The sequence below is a fragment of the Chelonoidis abingdonii genome, chromosome 1 (genome assembly GCF_003597395.2).
Source record: "Chelonoidis abingdonii isolate Lonesome George chromosome 1, CheloAbing_2.0, whole genome shotgun sequence".
Lineage (NCBI taxonomy): Eukaryota > Metazoa > Chordata > Testudines > Testudinidae > Chelonoidis > Chelonoidis abingdonii.
In genome coordinates, this window is record NC_133769.1 from 303,548,803 (window position 1) to 303,567,623 (window position 18,821).

Genomic DNA, 18,821 nt, shown 5'->3' on the forward strand with positions numbered 1-18,821 from the left:
GCTGGGCAAACAGGAAATGAAATTCAAAAGTTCGTGGGGCTTTTCCTGTCTACCTGGTCAGTGCATCCAACTCCAGATTGCTGTCCAGAGCGGTCACAATGGTGCACTGTGAGATAGCTCCCGGAGCCCAATAACGTCGAATTGCGGCCACACTAACCCTAATCCGAAATGGCAATACCAATTTGAGCACTACTCCCCTCATCGAGGAGTACAGATATCGATATTAAGAGCCCTTTATATCGAAATAAAGGGCTTTGTTGTGTGGATGGGTGCAGGGTTAATTTGGTTTAACGCTGCTAAATTCGGTATAAACGCATAGTGTAGACCAGGCCTTATAAACAGGAACCTATAAACTCTCTTTAAATTAATTATGTTTTGGAAATGATAAAGGAAAAATCTGTTTTATGACTGTAAAAGCAGCAGAGAATCCCGTGGCACCTTATAGACTAACAGACGTTTTGGAGCGTGAGCTTTCGTGGGTGAATACCCACTTCATCCAGACTAATACGGCTACCCCTCTGATACTTGTTTTATGACTGGATTTCAAACTTGCAGAAAAAATGGAATAATTTCTTGCCATCAGGTTTTAATGGTTAAAAATGTTCAGATGCAAAACATTTTTAACCACTCCTTCTGTTGAAAGAAATATCATTCCAAAAGTATACGTGTCTGTCTTCAGTGGGTTTCTAAAAAGCTACAAGTCTAGACTGTGGCTATGATAGCATTGGACAATAAAAAATTATATTGGACTTAGAAATGTGGCAGAAGCAGTGTAGAAATGTTACCACTATGTTAAAGTTAAATGGCTTTCTAGGTGTTTGTAAAATGCTGAACCGTTTAAAATAAATTTCATATTTCATAATGAGGGGGAGCAAGTTACCTTTAATACAAGTGGCAAGTTCAACAGATAAAAATTTTGCACATTCAGTAATATTGCATAGCCATCTAACTATTCACTCACAATAGGAGTATCACATTACATTATTCATCCTGTACTACTCAGAAGCAAAGGATGGAGTAAGTAGTTCTGAGCAAGTAATTCTGCTAGCCCTAGCTTTCCTGAACAGCAGCATGAAATTTACGTGACTGGTCATATTCAGTGCAACTGAACTATGGAAAGCAATTAACCGGATTATTAACAATATTTTGTATAACACTGTAAATATACACAGCTCTCTACAAACAAAATAAGGTAGATTCTCACCCCCAAAGATCTTAAAATCCAAGACAGATCAGACACAAAATACCACAGGAGAATAAATTATTTATGATAAGAAGGTAGAAGCAAGAGATTCCTGGAAGGAATGGATTGCAAGAAGAGATTTGAAGGAGCTGAGTGTTAGGCTTGGCAGAAAGAAGCAGAAGAGGGTTCCAAACTTTGGGATACTATAGTAAGTGATGTGAAAACAAGCCCTGGTATTCACTACAAGTTTAGGTCAAATTTAGCAGCGTTAGATCGATTTAACCCTGCACCCGTCCACACGACAATGCCGTTTTTGTCGAATTAAAGGGCTCTTAATTAGTTTCTGTACTCCTCCCCGACAAGGGGATTAGCGCTGAAATCGACATCGTTGAATTTGGCGTAGTGTGGACACAATTCGATGGTACTGGCCTCCGGGAGCTATTCCAGAGTGCTCCAATGTGACCACTCTAGACAGCACTCTCAACTCAGATGCACTAGCCAGGTACATAGGAAAAGCCCCAGGAACTTTTAAATTTCATTTCCTGTTTGGCCAGCTCATCAGCACAGGTGACCATGTAGTCCCAGAATTGCAAAAGAGCTCCAGCATGGACCGAATGGGAGGTACTGGATCAGGTCACTGTTTGGAGAGACGAATCCATGCTATCAGAACTCCATTCCAAAAGATGAAATGCCCAAATATTTAAAAAAATCTCCAAGGGCATGATGGACAGAGGCCACAACATGGACCCGCAGCAGTGCCGCATGAAAATTAAGGAGCTCAAGAAAGCCTACCAAAAAACCAGAGAGGCAAACAGCCACTCCGGGTCACAGCCCCAGACGTGCCGCTTCTTTGATGAACTGCATGCAATTCTAGGGCGGGCCCCACCACTACCCCACCCCTGTCCATGGACACCTGACGAGGGGAGTCTCATGTAACTGAGGATGAGGATTTGAGGGACAAGGAAGATGAGGTGGAGAAGGATGAGGATACAGCACAGCACGCAAGCAAAGAAACCATTCTCCCCAACAGCAAGGAACTGATAATCACCCTAGAGCAGAGTCAGCAATCTCTGGCAAGCAGCTCGCCAGGGTAAGCACTCTGGCGGGCCAGGCCAGTTTGTTTACCTGCTGCGTTGGCAGGTTCGGCCAATCGCAGCTCCCACTAGCCGTGGTTCGCAGTCTCAGGCCAATGGGGGCAGTAGGAAGCCACAGGCAATACGTCCCTTGGCCCTTCCTATGGTGTCCATGCTGTCCAAATTGCCAGCGCCTGTACTTTGAGAGAAGTCTGTGTCTATGTTTTCATCACTACTGTGATCACATTGTTGCTGCTTCCTTTTGCATGTTCTGCACGTACTGCAGGATAATGTGTGAGGTGTTTACAATGCTCCCAACAGCAGCAGTGACCTGAGCAAGCTCTATGCTTGCCATGGTATGGTATCCACACAGAAAAGAGGAGCAAAATGATTGTCTGCCATTGCTTTCACAGAGGGAGAGGTGACTGATGATATGTACCCAAAACCACCTGCAATAATGTTTTTGCCCCATCAGGCATTGGGAACTTAGCCAGGAATACCAATGGGCGGCAGAGACTGTGGGAACTGTGGGATAGTTACCCCCAGTGCACTACCCTGAAAGTCCATGCTAGCCACAGTATTGAGGACACACTCCACTGACTTACTGCGCATAGTGTGGATATACGCAATGAACTGTATAAAATCATTTCCTAGTGCAGACATATCACAAGAGTGCAAAAGGAAGTGGCAGAAGAGGTCAATAAGAATAAGACAGATTGGAAAGGAAGTTACAGTAACCAAGGTGAGACCAAGACCAAGTCATGGACAAGAGTATTTAAACAATGGGATCAGGGAGAAAAGGGTGTATTTTTGACAATAAAAAAAGCAGTATGTCAAATAATACTATCAAACCTTTAATTCATGGTAGCAGAGTCCACAAGGCCACTTAGGCTATGTCTACACTATCACTTTTCTCAGTCAGGGGTGTGAAAACAACCACACCCCAACCGACATAAGTTTCACGGACAGAAGATCTTACAGAGCTGCAGTGGTACAGCTGTGACGCTGTAAAGTCTGTAGCGCAGACACAGCCTTAGTGTGCATCAGGCTATGTAGATCAACAACCTCAGCTTGCTATGGACTACCAGACTCTGTACACAAGCCCTTAGCCAGGCGCTCAAGAACAACAGTCTTTACCAGTATGAAAGTGGTTATAATAACTGCATTAAGAGACAAGCATGTCAAGTATGAACTTGATGCTTCCAAAAACCTGAGCAGACTAGAAGTTGAATGCTCGTGAAGATAATAAAATTGCTGTGGCTTCTATCCAAACACGAATCACGTGTACTTATTAAGTATTATTACCAGATAAGAACTACATTAAATTGGAGCTCGGGTTGAGAGTACATATCCATTACTTCAGGATAAAAACAATACCAGGATGTTGTAAGTATCCCCCCTTTACCCAAACAAATAAAAGAGGCACTACCCAAGCCAAGAACTTCGGCATTATGGTTAAACTTAAAATAAATCAAAAACATTTTAAGATATGGAAATATACAGCTCAGACAAACAATCATCTAACCTCCACCCTGCAGTAACATCATGAAGCACACATGTAATTAGGATTATGCATTATTATTATTCATAGCTCCAAATTACATGAAATAAATTTTAAATACATTCGTTTTTTCCAGTTTTCTTTACAGTGTCACTACAGGGCAGATTTGTTTGGTTTTAGAAGGTAGAAATGTAACCGAAGTGGGAGGAAGGCCAAAAATGAGACAACAGCAGGAGGAGAAGGGGCTAGAAGAGGGTAGCCTCCCAATGTGAAGACCAAGGAGTACAAGGGACTGTCACAAAATCTTTTCTAGTATATAGGTGGGGAGCCCAGCCTACCCCACCCAGAGCCAGGGCAAGACATAGATTGTTCTTATGTCTCAGCAGCCCAGAGACAGTAGGGAGCCTCAAAATTTGCCAGGCAGTTGTTACACACAAGATTGATACAAAAGGACAAATCCAAGTCTAGAAACAGTGGACAGCCTAAAGTTAACACCCCACAAGCTCCAGACAGATTAAAAACACAGTCTTCTCACTCATTTGCTACCTGTAGACTGTCCCCAAGTGTTTGGAATGTGCCTCTGGCTAATCAGCACAGCAAATGTTTCAAGCCATGTATGAAATCAGTAACAGCCTTTGCTATCACAGAAAGGCAGAGATTAGAGCACCTGGTATTATTTATTATGTTTGTACAGTGCTTTGAAAATATAAAGTGCTATATAAATGCTAAGCAGTAGTGTCCTCAAGTGATCATCCATTTAAATATTAATCAGGTCCAAACCTGCTAGCTATTGAATACAAGATGAAAAATAAGGTATTTTCAGGTTGGGTGACCATTCCCTTTTTACTTACTGTGACTTCTGTAGTTCATTAATACCAGAATGAATTTGTAATATTGAGTTTGTAATGTGAGATTTAAAATAGTATATGTACACCACTCTACAGACAAAAAGTTGTGGAAAATATTGCCAAGAATAAGTGTTGCGTAGTGCTCACCCTAAGCAAGAATTCCAAAGTCTGTAGATATTTCCAAACTTAATGAATGGTAATTAAATGTTCCTCATCCCAGTCATCCATTTTCTTAGGGCTATTAAAATATGTACACACAAATATAGACATCTGATGCGTGCTATATCTGAACCTACGAAAATTCAGTAAGATACACTGAGCCGTGTTTCTCTGAACACAGGGAAAGTAATATACATATTCATAGTTCCCAGAACTTGTTTTGAAGAATTTTTTCTCTCAAATGAGGCAAAGGAATTATCATTCATGGTATTAGAAAACACTTCTTTTTTTTAAATCAGAAGCTCCTCTCAACATTCCCAAATTCACTCATCGCTTTAGTCGCATAGTATTAGACTCACTCAAAAATGGCTGCTGTAAATAAAGTCACAGACAGATCCCTGAAAATAACCCACTTTCTTCTCCATCTCCTGCACCAGCCCCTAACATCACTGAATAAAACTTCTTAGCACTTATATAGGGTTCTTCAACTGTAAAACTCAAGTCTTTTAAAAAGCTGGCAAGCATAATCAGATATGGCAGTTCCATGGTGTTCCTTGTGCCACACAGAAATACGCAGGAGAGCTGGGTATAGACTGTTGAGTTTAGAATGGCCGTGTGAATGGGGCCCTAAATAGTAATTTAGAATTCAACATTTCAATCTTAAAACTAAACTTTTTCTATGCTGTGATACTGTAATTTAGCAAGGGAGGGGGGAAGAGATTTTCAAAGGCACAAAAGCAGATAGACACCCAATTACCCTTTGTACTTTTGAAAATTTCCCCCACAAACTTTATGCACTGACCCTAACAGTAATGAAGTTAAGCATGTATATGACAATAGGAATCTTCTCTATGGATTTTCTTATGGATAGTTGTATTTCAGACTACGGAACTGAAGCACAATTGAACATTTCTAATATAAAAGAAGTATGAAGGTGATATAACAGTGGTTCTCAAACTTTTAGGGCTCAGGACCCATTTGTATGCCTTGATAGCCTGTGAGACCCAGTAAATAGATTTAGTACAAAAAAATTTCATTAACTAAATATCTCATAGAATCATAGAACTCGAAGGGACCTCGAGAGGTCATCTAATCCTGTCCCCTGCACTTATGGCAGGACTAAGTATTATCTAGACCAGTGGTTCTCAAACTTTTGTACCAGTAACTCCTTTCATACAGCAAGCCTCTGAATGTGACCCTCGCCCCAATAATTAAAAACACTTTTTAATATATTTAAGACCATTATAACACCATTATAAATGCTGGAGGCAAAGTGGGGTTAGAGGTGGAAGCTGACAACTCATGACCCCCCATGTAATAGCCTCTCCATGGCCTCAGGGGTCCCTGACCCCTAGTTTGAGAAGCCCTGATCTAGACCATCGCTGACAAGTGTTTCTACAACCTGCTCTTAAAAATCCCCAATGATGGAGTTTCCACAACCTCCCTAGACAATTTATTCCAGTGCCTAACCACTCTGACAGTTAGGAAGCTTTTCCTACTGTTCAACCTAAACCTCCCTTGCTGCAATTTAAGCCCATTGCTTCTTGTCCTATCCTCAGAGGTTAAGAACAACAATTTTTCTCCCTCCTCCTTGTAACGACCTTTTAGGTACTTGAAAACAGTTCTCATAACTCTCTTCGGTCTTCTCTTCTCCAGACTAAACAAACCCAATTTTTTCAATCTTCCCTCATAGGTCATGTTTTCTAGAACTTTAATCATTTTTGTTGCTGTTCTCTGGACTTTCTCCAATTTGTCCACAGCTCTCCTGAAATGTGACACCAAGAACTGGACACAATACTCCAGCTGAGGCCTAATCAGCGTGGAGTAGAGCAGAAGAATGACTTCTTGTGTCTTGCTTACAATACTCCTGCTAGAACATCCCAGAATGATATTTGCTCTTTTTGCAACAGCATTACAATGTTGACTCATATTCAGTTTGTGACCCACTATGACCCCCAGATCCTTTGTGCAGTACTCTTTCCTAGGCAATCATTTCCCATTTTGTATGTGTGCAACTGATTGTTCCTTCCTAAGTAGAGTACTTTGCATTGTCCTTATTGAACTTCATCCTATTTACTTCAGACCATTTCTCCAGTTTGTCTAGATCATTTTGAATTTTAATCCTATCCTCCAAAGCACTTGCAACCCCTCCCAGCTTGGTATCGTCCACAAACTTTGTAGGTGTACTCTCTATGCCATTATCTAAATCATTGATGAAGATATTGAACAGAACCAGACCCAGAACCAATCCCTGTGGGACCCTACTCATTATGCCCTTCCAGCATTACTGTGAACCACTTATAACCACTCTCTGGGAACAATTTACCAACCAGTTATGCAACCACCTTATAGTAGCTCCATCTAGATTGTATTTTCCTAGTTTGTTTATGAGAAGGTCATGCAAGACAGTATCAAAAGCCTTAGTAAAGTCATGATATATCACATCTACCGCTTCCCTCCCTCTCCACTAGGCTTGTTACCCTGTCAAAGAAAGCTATCAGGTTGGTTTGACATGATTTGTTCTTGACAAATCCATGCTGATTGTGATTTATCACCTTATAGCTTCCAGGTGTTTGCAAACTGATTGCTTAATTATTTTCTCCATTATCTTTCCAGGTACAGAAGTTAAGCTGAGTGGTCTGTAATTCCCCAGGTTGTCCTTATTTCCTTATTTATAGATGGACACTATATTTGCCATTTTTCAGTCTCCTGGAATGTCTCCAGTCGTCCACGACTTTTCAAAGATAATTGCTAATGGCTCAGATATCTCCCCAGTCAGCTCCTTGAGTATTCTAGGACGCATTTCATCAGGCCCTGGTGATTTGAAGACAACTAACTTGTCTAAGTAATTTTTTACTTGTTCTTTCCCTATTTTAGATTCTGATCCTACCTCATTTTCACTGGCATTCACTATGTTACACATCCAATCACCACCAAACTTCTTGGTGAAAACCAAAACGAAGAAGTCATTAAGCACCTCTCCCATTTCCACATTTTCTGTTATTGTCTTTTCCCCTTCATTGAGTAACGGGCCTACTCTGTCCTTGGTCATCTTCTTGTTTCTAATATATTTGTAGAACGTTTTCTTGTTTCTTTTCATGTCCCTAGCTAGTTTAATCTGGTTTTGCGTCTTGGCTTTTCTAATTTTGTCCCTAAATATTTGTGTAATTTGTTTATATTCATCCTTCGTAATTTGACCGAGATTTCACTTTTTGCAGGACTCTTTTTTGAGTTTTAGATCATTGAAGATCTCCTGGCTAAGCCAGGGTGGTCTCTTGCCATACTTCTTATCTTTCCTAAGCAGTGGGATAGTTTGCTCTTGTGCCGTTAATAATGTCTCTTTGAAAAACTGCCAACTGTGTCTCTTACCCACAACATACAATATACACATTAACATAACTACATTGTACATACCACAGCGGCATTCCTAGCCCCATAAGGCTGGCTGGGCTTGGCTCCCCACTTCAGGCATCGTGACCTTGGGAGTCACAGCACCCCTCAGGTTCAGCCCAGCCATGCCACATTTGTGCCAGGTCTTAACATTACTCACACATGAGGTTACAGAGCCACTCAAATTTGGCCTAGCTGGCCACCCGTCATTAAAACAGAGGGGTGGCTGGGCCAAACCTGAACAGTGCTGCAATCCCATGCACCACGTAGCAACATCTGGAATGGGGAACAGATTCTAATCAATCCCACAGGACCAGAGTCTCAGGAGACACTGCTGTTGGCAGACTCTGCAACCCCTCCCCTGAGCCGCAATACTACACAAGTAAATTCTTTATTAAAACACTGGTAGAGAGAACAAAAGCCTACTATACTAAATTATTAATTTCAACTTTCTTATAATTTGATCTGCAAGCACTCTGTTATATGGACTAAAAGGTTGTCCAACTTTTCTGTAGCCTCTATAAGTACTTGCATCCTTCACTGAAATTATACTTTGTAACATGTTATATCATGATTCCTTGAAATAATGCTGTATCTTCCAATCATCATCTATGGACACCACTGGTCAATAAAACTACTCACGTGTAGCCTTTTGCAGGATTGGGGGATACTCTCTAGCTTATGTTGCAGGTATGATTTCCTTTTGTACTTTTCATACAAGTGACCTGCTTTAACTGTTTAGCATACACAATACAGTATACACTCCCAGAAGTTGCTACACACGCATGTAAGGCTATAGAAATAAATGACACATTGGATTATTTGAGAGGCAGTATGGGAACATGTAATTATCCATATGCATAACAAATGCATGAAGAGGTAGATTCTTCCCATGACCTTAAAGCTACACAGGTGAAGCACTCTGTAACACTGTGTACTGCTCCGTATACCTCAAACAAAAAAGACTACAAAACACTCGTATGAAAATTATGGGCCCTATTATAATACATACCACAGAGAAAAGTATCTATAAACCAAATTTAAGTCAGTGAAGATACTGAACCATTATGATAAATCAGTGCACGTAATGTTTTTAAATGTTGTATGATAGTATACACTCCCGTAATTAAAGATTAAATGCATACAAATGGGCAGAATTAAAGCAGGCCATGCAAGATTAATTTTGGAATTTCATGATTCTGAGTACCCTACTGGTCAATTTCAACAATCTGTTAACATAGGATTTGGGTGGAAGGTGGCTGTTTTTATTTACTTTTAACTGAAATAGCTATAATCCAGCATTATTTTATGAAGTCTGTTCTAACCATGATGTGTGTGCAACAACCACTAACATCAAAACAGAGTTACAAAAGTGATTTTAAGATATGCCATAATGTGTAAATAGTATATGGCCACCTGATAGATTCTTACATGTTTTTCAAGTGCTATTATTTTAGTGATATATCCTGAACAGATATATTATAAAATTATATCAAAACTGGAGCTTCCAGTACTGAAAAAGTATTTCAGTTCTCATAAAAGTATTTTACTACAGTAGACTATTTACTACATCGGAAGAATTGGAAGACTATATCTGTTAAATATATTATTTTAAGTGACTAAGTAATATTTCAGGATTACAGTTTTAAATAATGGAATTTCAGCACTGATTCCCATATGTTATAACAGGAGTCAGACCTACAATTACTTTATAAATACAGATTTAGTGATGAACATTTTAATCAGCACCCAAGCACAGTTGTCACTGTGAGAAAAAAATTAGAATTTGCCAACAGTTAACATACAGTGGTATCTCATGTTCCCAGTTCATCCCTATACTTAAAAATAGATGACCTTTGTATTAACTATTGGCAAACAGTGCTTTCTGTTAAAGGGGATCCTGGTAGCAAGCCCTATATTTAGTTTGCCTAACTCTTTTCATTAAAAAAAGATATTTGCAACTTTTTTTTTTTTAAGGTCTAATATGTCCACTATCATAGAGAGCCACTGAAATCTGACGGTGGGGAAGCCCTGGGGTTAGAGAGGTGCATTTCCTTTCTCCCATGAAATTCTGTTGAAGTTTTGTTGATACACAACTGTTGAAAATTACCATATGCCTCCACTTACTTGCATTCCTCAGGAAAATTCTGGGAGCATTCCATAACATTAAACTGAAAACAAACATTCTAATGCTGGGCCCACGCAAAAGCAGCAGCAGCCACTGCACTAGGAACATCCTGAAGCTGTTTGAGCAACCACAGCAGACATCTGGGAGAGAGAGCCAGGTCAGGCTTCTGTCAAGAGCAATCATCCAGTCCCAGCACATAATCTCAGAGGCTCACTCCCAACTCCATGAGCAACAAATGGTAAAAACCTCCCCTAGCTTGGCAGTGGCGGGGTGAGGGGGTGAAAAATCAAGGTGGGCCAGGCTCCCCTGACAACCTTCTGGATCCAGCACCTGTCTTCACTGGTCCAATCACCACCCTACGATAACAGTATGCTCCTACTGCCAGCTAATGCAGTTAGTTCTGTAGCTTGTGTGGCAGTAGGATTACGTGCTGCAACATTAAAGGAACAGGGTTCAAACCCTGCTGACAGAAGTATGATGAAGGAGGTGTCACAGCTACATATTATTAAATATTTTTACTTTTTCCTTAAAAAACAATTACACACAAAAAGACTTTAAAATAAAATATGTAGGTTACAAATTATATAATAGCACACTGAAGTCCATACTTGAAAGCATGTCAGGTTTGATCCTAGCAACTTGGAAGCAACAGCCCACAATAAATCAAGGTGGTGGTAGATTTGTCAATAACTGCTTTCAAGTGAGGCAAATTAAGGCCTTGTCTACCATCACTTTACTGCGCTGCAACTTTCTTGCTATGGGTTGTAAAAAAACTCCCCCTTGAGCACTGCAAGTTTCAGAACTGTAAAGTGTCAGTGTAGACTGTGTTTCCACGCTGGTAGTCGCACTCCCCTCGTGGAGGTGGGGGGTTTTATACAGCTGCTATGACAGCACAGCCATGTTAAAGCGCTGCCCCGGGCAGCCCGCACCCCAAAACCCGCATCCTTGGTCCCACCCCAGAGCTGCCCCCCCTGTGCCCAAGTCCTCACCCCGCCACCCCACACTGCAACCCTATGCCCCAACCCTGAGCTCCCTCCCACACTCCAAACCTCTGGCTCACCTCCTGCAACATTATGAGGGCACAAATCAAATACTTAAGCACATCATCCACTCCTTGATGCTGTAGCTTGCAAAGGTCCAGGACACACACTACAGAAACCGTGTGAACCATTTCAATTATACATTAATATAAGCTAGCCACTAAAATGTCTAGGTGGTGCAAATATCAACAAGCCATCTTCTTAGTACTACATTTATTTAACTGTCAAAATAGAAAACTGGCAGCACATCCCTCACCCCCACTGGCCTGGGACAACGAACCATGGCCAGTGAGAGCCGTGATCAGCCAAACCTGCCAATACGGCAGGTAAACAAACTGGCCCGGCCCACTAGGGTGTATACCCTGGAGAGCCACGTGCCAGAGGTTGCCAACCCCTGCTCTAACTATTCTTATGGCTCTTCTCTGAACCCACTTCAATTTTTCAATATCCTTCTTGACTTGTAGACCCCAGAACTGGATATTCCAATATTCAAGCAGCAGCTGCACCAGTGCCAAATAACCTGTCTACTCTGATACAACTATATCTATATACTGCATAATAAGTAACCAGAAACAAACAAAGAACTGAAGTATGAAAGTATAAACTACTCGTCTGAAAAGTTGGTTAATTTCAACTTATAATTGCTGATACAGTTCCTCCAATACAGTTATTAAAATTAAGTTACCTCCAGTGCCAGCCTCTAGTGGCCAAGAGTCATGATCCTGTGTGTTGAAGTCTGCACACTAGAACAAGCTTAAAGAATATAATTTCTGAAACTAGCACCTTTACTCCTTAGCCAAGCATCTGCAGAGAAGCAGACCTAGCAAGACACCTCAGCTTCTCAGTTTGATCAATGATTCCATAAAAGAACAGCAGGTTATTTCAAAGGCAATCCAAGTTTGTAGGAGTAGAAAGTTCACAGATCAGCAGATTTACAGTCTTCCTATAGATTGTGATTTTCTCCAGAAACTGAACTTTGAATTAAAATCTGAAGAACCAGTATAGGTGTTACAGTACATAAGGTCCAGCAATTAAAATGTGACTTTTATTGTGATCCTTTTAAAGTGGCAGCAATAAATTTAGGCACTCTAAGGCCCCAATCCAATGAAACACAGGAAGCAAAGAGGTATATGCTATATTTTAAGCATGTGGGACTTTAAGTAAGTATTCCCTCTCAAGTCAATGAGCCTACTCACATGCTTGACGTTTAGGCATGTACTGCAGTTATTTTCCAAATTAGGACTAAATTACTAATTTTTAAAATGAGCAAATATTGCAAGGAGTGCTCATTTTTACAAAAGGGTTGTAAGACAGTTAAGAAAAAAAGTCTAAACTAGTAAATAAATAATACTAACCTATAACCTGGTGAGTATGCATATGCTTTGTATTGGAAAAGGTGGTGAGTCTGATAAATGTTGCTTTTTTGAAAGAAGTAATATGTCTAATGATTAGCACAAACTGGAGACAGTCAGGATTCCCGTGTTCTAGTCCTAAGTCTGCCCCTCACTATAGCTCTGTCTACACTAGCCCACTTTTTTAAATAAAGAGTTTCCTCACCATGCAGCACAACCACTGGTTTTATTAGTGGTCCAGAAAGGCATGTGCCTACAGTGTTTTAACTACATCTCAGCTAAACCTATTTGCAGCATGTCTAAATGAAATGACAGTAAAAACTACCACTGGTTGTTAAGAACCTTGTCTAAATCAGTATTTCCACTGTTGTTACCATACAGCTGCACCCAAATATCATTGTTAGCAATGAGGGGAAACTGTTCAGAGAAAGATTGGACTAGACTACGCAAGGCCTACCAATTTAGACAACTTCTTGGTGCATTAAGCTTTACTTTTTGATCATTTCTGTGATATGAGCTCAATAATACCAACTCTGAGGGATTCTGGGAAACTGACTTCATTAACTGTTGTTAACCTTACTTTCTGTTTCATTTGTGGGAGATGATGAAGAGAATCCACTGCCCAGGTGCCTAAAATAACTAAAAAAGCCACAACATGTCTCTGCAAGTACAAACAACTACAGCCCACCTACCCATGTAACAAGAAAGAAACATGTAGGACTAGATTAACCTTTCACCGTATAAACAGGGGAAACTGAGAAAAAAAAATACCAGGTCTGGTCCCTGGATCTTTTGCTCAGGGACTGTGCCTAACATATCCCCTCTGAGTGACCCAGAAAGGTCAAATCAATAGCTACCATTCAAATGTGAACGCTACCTACCTTCCCCCACCCCCGCACTTCCTACTCCTCGCACAAGGCGGGGGGGGACTCGTACTGTCAGGGTGGAAAGGAGCAGGAACCAGAGAGGCCTAGAGCAGCAGCAGGCGTTTCCCAGCCCAGTCCCGACCATCCAGGCAGGCCCCGAGTCCTACCATCGGCCCCACTTACCAGCCTGACTCCGAGAGCGCGGAGCTCGTCCCGCCAGCCATGCTGCCTCCCGCCGTCGCCGCCTCCGCGGCCCTCGGCTGCTGCTTCCCACAAACTTGCCGCGGCGCAGGGCGGCCTGCTGGGCCCGTACCCGGGGCTGCAGCAGCAGCAGCTGCGTGGGAGGAGCCGCGTAGCGTGGTCCGGCCCTCCCGGCTGAGGCCGCGCCCCCGCCGGCTCTCGCCGGGCAGAGGCTGCGGCACCGGCGCGGACCCCGCCGCTTGCAAGCGAACAAAGCCGTCGAGCCGGGGAGGCTCCAGCCCCGCCGCTACTGAGGAGGCGCGGGCCCAGCGCCCCCTGCCAACACCAACGAGGCCGCCGCCGGTGCCGCCATCACGGGGACGGACAGAGGAGGCGGCGCTAGCGCCGCGGCCGCCCCAGGGACTGGGCTACCTGCAGGCTCCGTGGGGCCAGGACGGGGCCGGACTTTTTTGTCCGGCTCCCGCCGGTGGTTGTGGATGTTGGCAAGAAGCCCAGGGACGGCGTGGCTCGGCCACACGGGCCCAGGGAAGGAGGGTGTTACTGTCACACACACCCGCGCAGGACCGGAATGAAGTCAGTGCACTTGTTGGCTGGAGACAGTTTGTGCGAGGTCCCAACTGCTCAGGCGGACCTGGTCTGAGCTCTTGCACCTGGAAGCAGATTTGAGGGAGGACAATGGTACCAGAGTCAGGAGCAAGGGGTCCCCAAACTTATATGTACTGGGGCTCCAAAGGTCTCACAGGCCAGGGCCTGCCTAGGGCTGTAACGCCAGCTCCCAGCACTTAGATGTGGTGCAAACTGCTTCCTTTGGGACACTGCCCAGAGAAAAAAGCCTTTCAGCAAGGCAGGGCTAAGGTGACCATCTTTGCCAAAGGGAAGACAGGACAATGTGTGAGGCTAGGGTGAGCTCCACCGCAGCCTCCCACGCAGGGCTGACTTGATGAGCCACATGCCTGAGCCCTCCGCCCCATACCTACACAAGTCTGGATGTAGCCTTCTGCTCGGTCAGGCCCTGCCTTCTTCCCCTGCACAGGGCTGGCATCCCCTTCTCATGCCCCTGCACGTTCCACCACACCTCACTTTTTTGACAAAGATGGGCATTTGATCAGTTGGCAAGAGCAACTGGGACTAATACACACCTTTGCCAAAAAAAGTTGGGACAGCCAGGATAGGACTTAAAAAAGGGACTGGCCTGGACATATACTCATCCTAGGTATGGCACTTCCCATCCTCCGTCTGAACCTAAGGCACTGACGTAGGGAGGCAATTTATCTGCATGGGTCTGTGCAGCGGTACTCCATGCAGGAGCTGGAGGCCTAAATTCATTACCCGTCCACTAGGGTTGACTTCGTTAAGGCCTGTGATATCACAGTCCTGTTAGTTTCTTAAATACACGTACCATCTTATGCAGAAAAATTAATTAGTCAAGATCTGATCATTAGTATTCATGGGAGGGATACTTTGTGTATTTAAACATAGCTTGTAGGCCTTCTTTATATATTGTTTCAAAGCAAATAAGGGCACAACCAAATTTCTTTCCTTTGCAGATGGCCTTTCAGCGTGACGGTCAAGCAGTTGAGCCTCATGGCCAAAGCAAGTGATTTTTTTTAATTATCCATGGAGGGGGGTCCTGATATTTAAAAGTGTTAAGACTAGAACAGAAGGCACTGTTACAATAATTAAACTAGTTACAATGCAAACTATAATACTATAAAACTTAGCAGAACACTTAAAATTTACTTTTTACTGTTATCATTATACACAACAAGATTCTAATCATTGCATCAAAATATAAGCTACTATTAAATTGCTCACATCTTTTTTCTTTGGCCCAGTGTAGCACACAGAGATCCTCTGAAACATGTCACAAACATAATACAATTTTAAAAAAAGCACATGAGCTATCAAATTTGCACTAATCTGAATTTGAGGGGGAGGGAAACTTTTTGGGTTTTTGTAATTAGAGTTGGATTTTCAAGAGTACATTGGAGATTTAGAAGCATACAGCCCATTGAAAGGCAATATAATGCATATTCCTAAATCTCTTAGGTACTTTTGAAAGTCCTACCTTATACTACTCTAGATAGAAATGAATGCTTATGTATTCTGAACTGCCTTGTTGTGTGAATTGCAAATGGTTTAAGGAGTTAAATGAAATTTGAGTTGCTTGACTGTAACATTTGTTAGTTTCTGTCCAGTATCCAGTGAAAATGAGTATGGTCACTCATATGAGTTAGTCATATATATACATCTCTACCCCGATATAATGCAACTCGATATAACAAGAATTCGGATACAACATGGTAAAGCAGTGCTCTCGAGGACAGTGTTATATTGGGGTAGAGGTGTGTGTGTGTGTGTGTATATATATATGACCATAACTCATTTTTACTGGATCAAATATAGTGATGTGGACATGCAGCAAGGAAATGGACGTGCTTACTTTTCAGCACTCCAGAAACCAGGGGAACTTTCAAACCTTAAGGCAAGCAATATTCATAAGAATGGCTATTCTGAGTCAGACCAATGGTCCATCTAGCCCAGTATCCTGTTTTTTGAGAATGGCCAATGCCAGGTGCTTCCAAGGGAATGAACAGAATGAGCAATCATCAAGTGATCCATCCCCTGTAGTCTGCTCCCAGCTTCTGGCAATCAGAGGCTAAGGACAACAAGAGCATGGGATTGCTTCCCTGACCATCTTGGCTAATAGCCATTGGGTGACCTATCCTCCATGAACTTACCTAGTTCTTTTTGAACCCCATTACAGTTTTGGCCTTCACAACATCTGGCAACAGGTTCCACTGGTTGACAGTGCCTTGTGTGAAGTAGTACTTCCTTTTGTTTTAAACCTGCTGCCTATTAATTTCATTGAGTAACCCTTGGTTCATATGGAAAGAGATAAATAACACTCTCTTGTTCACCTTCTCTACATGAGTCTTAATTTTATCAACCTCTAGATACCCCGTTAGTCGTCTTTTTTCCAAGCCGGATAAGTCCCAATCTTAATCTCTCCTCATACAGAAGCTGTTCCATACCCTTAATCATTTTTGTTGCCTTTGTCTACCACTTCCAATTCTAATTATTTTTTTTGAGAGAGAGAGACAGAGGGGTGACCAGAATTGCTGCAGTATTCAAGGTGTAGGTGTACCATGGATTTATATAGTGTAAATGTTCTGCAGCCTCTATTCTGAGTGTTCAAGCTGCTGATACTCTGTAGCAAATGTGCTCAGTCAAAAAGATTTTCAACCCCAAGAGCAAAGAAGACAGCAAGGCAGCCTCTATATCCACTTCTGTATAATCCAGACCTCTTTTTCTGACATCTCATGGATGTCCAGTTGGCAGCTTAAGCTCAACATGGCCAAAACCTACCTTTTGATCTTTTATGCACACATGCCTGAAAACCTTCTCTCACCAATTTCTCATTCACTGTTCAGAACAATGCTACTGAGCTCATCTTTCTGGTTTGTCATTTCTCTCATAAAACTACTTTCTTTGCATCGTTCCACCATCTTCCTTCCCTCCGCTGTATCCAACACCAGTGCTTTGTCTTTTTCTTCAGTGCCCATCACCATTTAACCCTACTTTGTCTATCAGATCTACCAGATTATCAAACTGTTGACCCCTGCCTTTGCTCTACCAATGAAAGCAGCCTCAAACACCTGCTTCTCGTTCAAGCACCTCCATACCTTCTTCCATGCAGCCCCTACCCTCATGCCTATGAGTCTGCACATGATGAGCTCTGACTTCTGATTTTCTGACCAGCGCCGTTCAATTTCTTGCCTAATCTTATTTTATCTGTTTTGTCTTTCTGTTGCATCTTATTTGTCAAGTGCATTGAGTTTTCTGAAGTAGAGACTGTCTTTGTCACCCTTCTGTACAGTGTGTAGCAAAATAAGGATCCTTGATTGAATTTCCTAGGCACTACTGTTATACAAGTAATTAAATAACAAGTAATATGCAACCACTGAACAACAATAATAACTGACACAGAACAAGGAAGCAATGCTAATACTGATGTGGTAGATCTAGGACATTCCTCATACTTTCTCATATTAGCTTCAGGAGAAATGTAGACGAAAATAATTATGCACTGGGACAGGGAGGAGGAGAAAGGGCAGAAATTCTCTATGAATTGAACAGGTACTGAAGCCATTCTCCTCTTGTTGCAAGTACATGAAAATTAATAATAGTCATCAGTACCACCTACAGAGAACTAGTGGTGGTATTGATGGTTACCACCTTTCTAAGTGCTCCACATGACATGCACTGAATCACCAGACAACTTTGTACTCAAGTTATCTACAAGGATTGTGCCAGCCCATATCCTGGCAGACTTTAAGCAAAGTCTGAGTTTAATAAGTGGTTGGGACAAGGAGAGTTTTATCTGCTGCACAGAGATATGCTAACCATAGAGTTACACCCAAAACTTTTTATATTAGCACTGAGATATGGCCTAAAATCTTAACGATCAACTTTCTGAGAAATTAAAGAAGTTGCTATGCCACAACCTCCATTCAAGCAGTGTTACATGCCTATGCATAGCAGCTGCTGGCAGGCATCTGTACCAGAGGTGTGGAACTATAATTCTAATGCATTCGTACCACTTACTCAAAGGGCGAGGCAGAGTCAACTAAATAGACAGACAGTAGTAAAAGTGGCTTTCATTTAGAAACTTTTCTGATTGCATGTTAGATGTCAAGAAGAGACACAAACATAGTGATCAGGGATATTGTACAGGGGCTGGAAGAAATGTGCCTACATAACAAATTGGTGAGAGAAGGGCAGCCACTATGGAGAAAAACAGTTCTCTCATTGATTACATACAAATCAACCAACATGGAGAACCTGTCACTGTGGGAATTACTGACTTCTATAAGTTTCAGAGTATGTCATAAACAGATAGCTACGGGTTAATGTTTCTTTCACCTGTAAAGGGTTAACAAAGGAAACCAAACACCTGACCAGAGGACCAATCAGGAAACAAGATTTTTAAAAGCTCACGGAGGGAATGTTTGGGTGTGTGTCCCTTTGTCTGTGGCTCCGGTCTGTCTCTTGGCAATGGGAGAGATCTTTCTGTCTT

At 42.2% G+C, this 18,821-nt stretch overlaps 1 protein-coding gene across 2 annotated transcripts in view; it reads right to left on the reverse strand.

Annotated features, from left to right (window-relative positions):
• Nucleotides 1–14,086, reverse strand: part of TDRD3 (tudor domain containing 3) — a 271,121-nt gene extending 257,035 nt beyond the window's left edge. The window contains exon 1 of one of the 2 annotated variants that reach the window (XM_032795824.2): nucleotides 13,724–14,086. In XM_032795824.2, coding sequence (XP_032651715.1) covers nucleotides 13,724–13,764 — 41 coding nt within the window. In that variant the 5' untranslated portion in view covers nucleotides 13,765–14,086. The remainder of the gene's footprint in view (nucleotides 1–13,723) is intronic. The other variant, XM_075061557.1, reaches the window with a different exon arrangement.
• Between the last annotated feature and the right edge of the window lie 4,735 nt (nucleotides 14,087–18,821).